The following is an 8,570-nucleotide window of genomic DNA, read 5'->3' as shown; positions in this document are numbered from 1 at the left end:
TCCCTACATAAAAATCAACTAGCAGACTCCTTAACTCTGAGTAAACCATGCTGGTTCCAGAATAATTACCTCTAAATAGGCAAACATGAGCAAAACTTGAAACACTTATTTATCCAAGGCCAGATGCAAGATGCTAAAATAAGTCTCTCCAAATACAATATTTACAATCAACCTTGCACTCAATATACATTTTACTTTGGTTACCTGGGAGAAAGCAAATGAATGGTGTGCACCAACCTAGGACTTCCATGTTAAATTCTCCCAGACAGTAGGAATGTATGCATTTTACTGCTATTACTTTTTGTATACGTATGATTTAGCTATTGCAACGAAAGTATGTAATTCTTGCACAAGAACTTTATTAAAATTCATTTTAAACTGCTTTAATTAAAAAAAAACCTTATTGGGCAAACAAGCACATAAGAGAAATAATAAGAGAAATTATAATTCAATATAAGATAAATAATAATAATAAAACAGCACAACACCTTATCCTTGCATGTATAATATATCAATCTTTCTTTCACTACTCTTGGAGTCTGGCCCAGTTTGCATTTTAAAATAGTCTCAAGCTTGGAGAACACAAAATGGAGAAGATGCTTGTCCTGGTCTTTGTTCTTCCCTAAGCATCCACTCTGGCCACCACTAGAGATGTGACATTTGATCCGACTCACATCCACCACTTTCACATCTTTGTGTTCCCAAAGGACAGCTGAAATTACTGAGCACAGAATGTCTCCATTCCCAGTAATGGGAATAGTTTCCTACACTGTATTAGGTTGCAATTCAACTTCCTCCTTTACAACAAAAGCAAGGGAAAAAAGTTAGTAAAAGCTATTACTTACCTCTCCACGTTGAGCTTCTTGTATTCTGGTAAATCTGAGGTCAGCATGTTCCCAGTTTGCATTTACACTATATATTCTCAGCTGGGAAAGTTCAAATGAAGCATTAAAGGCCTTTGCTCCAATCCTTATCACAATGGAGTTCACAGAAACCGAAATGCCTTCTACCACTTTCTCAGCAAAGCCATACTCACTAAAAAGTGAAATGTCAACATATTAAATATACACCCAGGGAAAAGGCACAAAAATTAAACATAATAAGCAGCTGAAATAAATCATGAAACAGATCTAAAAATAAACTGTTAGTAACATATTCTCCAGTTAGCAACTTCTGCTCAATGGACTTGACCTAGTATACCATAATTTCCATCCTATGATCCTAATCTCTAAATAGTTATTAAAGAACATACATTTGACCTAGATCAGTATACATGGAGTATAACAGTTAATGCAATCCTTCCATGGTAAATATTTTATACATACATATATAAATGTATAAAAAGTACAGAATATACATACATAAAAACAGTATAGATTATGCACACATAATTATGCATTACAGACATATATATATAGAGACAGACATATTCTACATTACACAGAAACCTTACTCTTCTTTATGTATACATAAGGAGTAATTCATGACAACTTAATTATGTGACAATTCCAGTCTGGCTGGTATTTATGTCTGCAAGCTAAGCTATTCTGTTTGTTAAAAATAATAATTTTCACATATTCAAAATATTAGAAAGTACTTGCTTTGTTTCATTCTATAAATGAAAGACATCCTAACTGGTTGTTACACTTCTACAGCAAATCACTGTGCATTCCAGTATTAAAATAGATAAAGCAGTTGCAATTAATTTTTTCATAAAAATATTATATATTCTGAATGTTTTAGATTAGTGAATGGCAAATTGTATTTTAAGCAATTTTTTTAACATTCAAAATTTTTTGCCTTTTGTTGTTTCTCTTTTTTTCCCCTGCTTGTTTTAAAATTACAGTTTGAGTGGTTTGTCATTCTTTTTCTCTTTTTACAAAGTTCATCCTACACAGGCTCTCCGTGGCAATTATTTTCAAGCTGTACCTTAGGAGACACAGAGGCCCATGGACTACTTCTACATGTTACATGGAAGTTCAAACAAGAAAAGCAATCGTATCATCAAATTCAGTTCTCTGCATATGGGTCCCTGTGCCCACTGAAAGATGTTTGGGGTCCATAAAAACGAAATGACTGGGGGTGTGGGGAGGTGGAAGTCACTGATGGAATGCTATATTGTCTCACCAAATTACTTGAGGTTTGGGCTACATACTGTGTATGAAACCTCTCAGTAAGTCTTTGCTGATACAATCAAGGAAACAGAACTTTAAAACACCACACTAACAAACAGCCCTTAAAACCCTTTTTAAGGCAAGACAAATGAAAGACAAATGTTTTTAAAACCGACATCAACATTATATGTATTTTCCAAAGAGGCTGAAGGCAAGATATCATTAATTTTTAAAAAACTTAATATAAATTAAACTTGATAAATAAATATCTGACACAGCAGTTGCACCCACCTGAAAAATGCCTAGGGAACTCCATACCTTGTTCACATATTCTCTCCAGGCTTGGGTCTGGACAGTTCCATTATCACTATACCACTTCCCACACAAGTAATATAATAAAATTTTGGAGAAATGGAAATGGCAAACTGCAGCCTCACATCGTTCTGGAAATCTGTAGTCGATCTAACTGTTTCATAGTAATTCAAAACTTTTTTTGATCAGCTACATGTGTCATCACTGACCTCTGTCCAGATGCAGTTGCTATGGGAGAGGGTCCATTAGGGGCACGTGGCTCTTCACATGTGCTCATTTCCATTACAACTTTATCCAAGGACTTGAAAAACAAAACAAAACAAAACTATTGGACACCTAGCAGGGAACAAAGTAAATAAATAGACTATATATGCAGAACAAAAATCCAAACAAATTAAAAAAAAAATAAAAATCACTTGAGAGCTTTTTCTGAAACTTACCATGTCAGACTTTTCCATAAACTTTTGTAACATACCAGAATGATCTTTTAAAATTTTTTTTATAGATTTTGTTTACAATTTGTGAATTCTAACAGGCTTTCACAAACACTGTGCTACAAAATTCTCAATCCCTGAATATTATTTATCCATCACACACATTGGCAAAAATTCTATTTCAAAATGGACATACTTTAAGGTGTAGTGATCTGAGTTTTATTCCTGTATGGCTGTTCTTTCAGTGAAATATGTAATACTTCCTGAGTTTTCTAAATGGCTAGGTTCAGAAAATTTAAATGGAAAATATTATAAACTAGTCACTAAAATTCATGACAGTCAATGAAGTTTTGTGCTGCATCTTTGAAACAAAGTCTGAATATAATACACATTTGTTTATATATATATATAAATGTTCAGTAGATCCAGTAAAACAAATAATTTCTGAAAAGATATATTTCTAGCATGATTTGCAACATATTGCATTACACTAAAATCATATGCTATTATTGTATTCTTTGTAACTGAAGAGCAACCATTACACATGATGCTGGGAATTAAGGAATGAGACAACTAAACACTATTTTAACTGAAAGCCCAATTTAAATAGCAGAACCATAACACACATTATGGACCATGCATACTAATACGGGTTGAACAGAATGGAACAAGCCAAATGCAAAACCTTATTCCCAACAATTGAATTAATACAAGAATCTCCAAACTTACAATACAGTATTTGTGACCTAATTTATCATACAACCTGGGAAGGCTCTTAATTTAAGGCCTACAGTTCTGAAACCTCATCCCCTTGGAAGCTCATTCAAAACACAGCATTTATGTCCCTCTCTAATTCTAATTTTCTACCACCCCTTTGGAATTCCTCCATATACCCTCTTAGGTCAAACAAACAATGATAAAATCCTTTGTGCTCAATGTTAGATTTTTCATGATTCACTCTGCCCTAGCTACTAGACTTTATCAATTATATTGTGCTAATTGTGCCTGTCTTCATAATCTGCTTCCTCCACAATTTTCTGTGCTACTCTTATCCATGAAAACCCAAATACTACCTAGAAAATCATAAATTGTCTAGTCTGGATTTATTTATACTTCACTACATTTGATGCTTAAAGGGAAGCATTAGCTGTTAAGTGTAAATTTGGACATTTTAAAATTACTTTCTCAGCTGTCTCAATGATTATCTTGCCTTGAAAAACAACAGAGGAAACCAAGAAAAACCCAATCCCTTAGTTTGAGAATGGTGGAGAGAAGCCAAGATTTCTACTGGTTATCCTAGTATTTTTGGATATTTGACCACTCTTTTAAAGATTTATTGAATTAAGACCTTTGGAATAATTTCCTTCACTATGTGACTAGTGCAAAGAACAGTAGGACAGTGATTCAAGGAGTTTACGTAATATATAGGAGGCAACAAAGAATGCCTGGATGTAGGAATCTGTCTTTTCTCACTGGCAACTACTGTACTCTGATAGAGTAAAAACCACTGCATAGCATCCTCGGGGCCCAAATCACTCCTCAAAAGTAGATTGTTTATTACCTAAAACCAGAAACTGATTATGAGCAATGGTAACAGTATGTGCCACTATGTTAACAGATTCTCACAAAGGGCAACTCAGCTCAGTGAAAGGACCTTTGGCTAGACAAGTGAGTTCTAGTTACCTTCTCAGCTATACAAACAGAGAATGCTATTCCAACTTAAACTCTCAGTATCAAAAATATCCCCCCCAAAAAAATAGTGGAAGTTCAGTGACGCAATGAAGGGCTAAAGTTTGACACTTAGGCCACTGAATTCACTTTCCTTTAAAAATCAAACAGCATGTTGTACATTCTACCATTGAAGAGTGAACTTTTGTTACCAATTTAATGCACTTATTCAAGGAAAGCTTTATGTAAAAAAGGTTACCTTGAAACTTATCTCAGCCTCACAGCCTACTGTAGGTCAAAGTATGTAATCTTTAAGAATAGCACAGCTTAAACTGATTTCCTAATTTGGCAGTTGCATCATACAGCCAAGAGGCTGAATCATCCCACCTTGGCATCACCAGACATTAAGCTCTGGGTGTCAGGAAGAAGCAGTACAGACATTACAACTTGATCACTAGCAAATGCATCAAGTATTTAAAACAACATTTCTTTCCCAAGTCTGATTCAGAGCTAAGGGATTACAAGCACATTCAGAAGTTCACTGCAAGACCAGGAAACATGACAGTTAAAGGAATATTCACTTCTAAGCAAACACAACTAATAAAGTTCAGTCATCAACAAGAAAATTACTTCTGGTACTATCACACTTCTTAGTATGCTTAAAAGTAAAGAGCAAAATTAAACAAATGCAAGAATTAGCATTACTTCTAATGTGGCTGAGTCCTATTTACACGTTTTACATCCTATTTATATCTAGGGCGAATCCTAGGCTGCTACAGAAACCCTGTAAATGCTATGTGTATTAAATCTGCTTCGTCTGAGATCACCGGATAAAGTATAGATACAGAAACGTTTTTAGAAAAGAGAGCTACAAAAAACAGGGAGGAACTTGTAAAAGGGGTTAGTTGGACAAATTACTACCCTTTGGGTGAACCTAAATTAACATGTAATGACTGAAAACAACAGAAATTGGCAAATCCCCTCTGCTTTTAGGGCTGGGACACAGTCAAACGCGATAGTGATGACACCTAAAGCTACAGATTAAGAAAACAAACCTACCAAGAAAAACATTAAGACATTTTGTCTTGATCTGCTGCTACCCAGAGGACACTTTGTAAAGGCCCATTAATGTTTCAGTCATTTCTAGAGTCAAGAGAACTCTGTAATATTTGAGATAGATTCTGCTACACAATATATTTAGGAGTTTACTTCCGAACTCACCAAAGAGATGGGATGTGTCTTCAATTTTGTCCATGGTATCTGCAAGAGAAAACAGTATTCTAAAGCAAATAAAGTACTAAAAATGCAGTTAAATTAAGCATTTTAGAAAGTGTTTTAAGTATTTAAATTCTATTTCTAACTTCTGAACTCAGCATAATTCCACTTTAAAATGATCGAATTTATCCAAAAATACCACATAATACCTTATCACTGAGCAGAAAAACAGAGCAACAAAATAGAATCTGTCCCTTTAATACTGAGTTGTCAAGCATCCGAAAAAGCATCAATGCCTTACACATTCTTTCCTTTAAAAGGAAAGAAAACTTGCATTTGCTTTATTGACCTACAACTGATTGGATACCTGCAACAAAGCACCAAGTTCACTGCATTCAGAAAAGTCAGGACAATCTCTCATCAAGGGAAACAAACAAACAAAACCAGCACCAAAAACCCCAGAAACAAACCCCATCAAAAGCCTGAGAAGGTGCCAATGTTTGACCACACAGTATCTGCCAGGAACAAGCTGTAGCTTCCTTTCTTAGACCCGCATTGGTATAAGGTGGCAGAGATGATACACATCGTGTCAATTCTTTGCAGCCACACTGACCCAAAAACCAATGTCTACTAGATTTAGTGTTTCCACATTTCCCACAGAGGCTGGAATCCCTCAGAAAGGTATTTTTGGAAACAGGAACAGAACAAGAGGGAAAGCAATAGAAGGAGAGGAATAAAGAGAAGACAGAACACATGAAAAAGAGAATAATAAATAAGTACAATAGACTAATTATCAAGGGCAAATAAAGCTTTTACCTCTACTCCATTTTCATAACACACAGGAATAAATTCTACTCAGAAAGAAAAAATAAAATTAAAAAAATCACTGCCTCTTTTCATCATTTCCGTATGTATTTCATGAGAAACATGAGAAACAAAAATAAGAAATTATTGCTAGTAACATCTTTGTTTTTCTCTAGAATTTTATCAAACACTTATCACATTTTATTAATACAGGGTTGCTTGAACGTTTACAGAGACAGAAGGAAAAGAGGAAAGATTTGGTTAATTACCATTCCAGCACAATCAAATACTCACCCTAATGGATGCTTTATTGCAAAACACCTTGTTTATAGCCAGCCATGTTGGAAGATCCAGCATGTTCTGAAGCACCTCTTGATCCAGCTCCAAATTGGTCAGCTGACCTTCCCCCTTTAGTGTGCTCAGGTTGATCTTGTCAGGTGACAGATTTTTGGTGAACCTAAAACCAAACATGCACCTTAAGTAAATACACATAAAGCAATCAGAGCTGTCCTATGTGTAGCTGACAATCTCACTTAAAACAATGCCCTGGGGGTGAGGAAATCACCTTAGGTTCTTAGATACAATTTCACCCTGGAAAGAAATGGCACAATGGAATTGCTTTGTCCCTCTAAATATTTTCTTCTCATTAACTCAATTTACAAATACATAAATAAAAGTACATTATGAAATATCTTCTAATTTGTGCATCATCCAGAATAACAAATCCTTGATTCAAAGTAATGAACTATTTATTTCAAACTGTATAAGGTAGAATTCAATCTATTTCACTCTCCTTTAATATTTCAAAAGGAGAAAAAAAACCCCAAAACCTCTATAACTCATACTGGCGTAAACAGTACCTTTCTATATACATTTACAGTTAAAATCTTGACATGAGAAGCTTTGTTTACAGTATTAATTAGGTTTAGAGACAGAATTTAGTAAATTAGAAATATACACACACATAGCAGCATGAGGTATATAAAACATTGGATGAACACTTGAAAGGTCAATATGATATCCATGGGCAACAAGTAGCAACTATTCAAAAGAGTACATAAGCATAAGTTTCATTATACTACAGAGGTGCTATGATTTGCTGATTCAATAGAACAATCTGTGTGACTGTGTCAAATGCTTCACATCCTTGTGAGGTAACATAACAAAGCCCATGGGCACTCTACCCTTGAACCAACAGCTGGAGCATTGTTATCTACCACACCCCAAGAACAGGCTATACTTAATGACACTTGCAATCTACCATGCAAAACCGTTTCTGCTTATGATTTGAGTCTATTGTATTTACAAGATTATGTAGTAATCTTGTAAAATTGTTGGCATCACACTTTGTGACTTTTCCCACTGAAATCTCCAGGTGCTGCCACTCTGCAGGCAGAGAGCAAAAGGGTATGTCTGTCCACACAAAGAGGGAACACTGCCCTGAAGCAATGCCCCAGGAGGTGAATTCTAACATGTCTTTTCCATTCAAGAGATCATTTTCTAACTCAGCTACAAGGTCCTTATTAAGTCAGATACTCCGGGGCAGGATGGTAAGCTTTGGAAATGCATTTACCTAGCCTGCCAAAATGCAAGCAGTATGTATTTGCAAATAATACTAGGCACACTTCTTAGGACAGAAGTATTGCAGTGGTTACTGTACTGCTTACAAGGCATAAATTATCCAAAAGCAATGAGCTTTGATTTGTGAATAATACAGTTCAATAATTTCAACACTGAAAATATACGGAGATAAGGCTATAGACCAATATATTTTCCTTGGCAACTAATGTACTTCTAAATGCTCTGTTTTGAGACATTAAGAGGGGAATAAAGGATTCTAATTATTTAATTTTCTGGTTAGCCTTCTTTCATCCTTTTAACAAGAAAGAGGAATGAGAAGAGCAGAATAACCTGCCTCAGTAAAACATCCCATCAGTAACTGCAGAATATAAAGCTTCCTATCTCAGAAATTATTGAGAAGTCTCATTTGACTGAACTAATTCAAATTCCTCGAAGAAAAAAA

At 35.0% G+C, this 8,570-nt stretch overlaps 1 protein-coding gene across 1 annotated transcript in view; it reads right to left on the bottom strand.

Moving 5' to 3' along the window:
• Positions 1-7,720, bottom strand: part of UHRF1BP1L (UHRF1 binding protein 1-like) — a 38,476-nt gene extending 30,756 nt beyond the window's left edge. The window contains exons 1-5 of the mRNA XM_009071109.1: positions 7,674-7,720; positions 6,842-7,004; positions 5,750-5,788; positions 2,636-2,727; positions 846-1,035 (exon numbers count right to left, since the gene is read on the bottom strand). Of these exons, the coding sequence (XP_009069357.1) occupies positions 846-1,035; positions 2,636-2,727; positions 5,750-5,788; positions 6,842-7,004; positions 7,674-7,720 (531 nt within the window). The remainder of the gene's footprint in view (positions 1-845; positions 1,036-2,635; positions 2,728-5,749; positions 5,789-6,841; positions 7,005-7,673) is intronic.
• Positions 7,721-8,570: the final 850 nt, after the last annotated feature.

Source organism: Acanthisitta chloris, unplaced genomic scaffold, assembly GCF_000695815.1.
Source record: "Acanthisitta chloris isolate BGI_N310 unplaced genomic scaffold, ASM69581v1 scaffold32173, whole genome shotgun sequence".
Taxonomy (NCBI): Eukaryota; Metazoa; Chordata; class Aves; order Passeriformes; family Acanthisittidae; genus Acanthisitta; species Acanthisitta chloris.
This window is presented reverse-complemented; position numbering and strand designations above follow the sequence as displayed.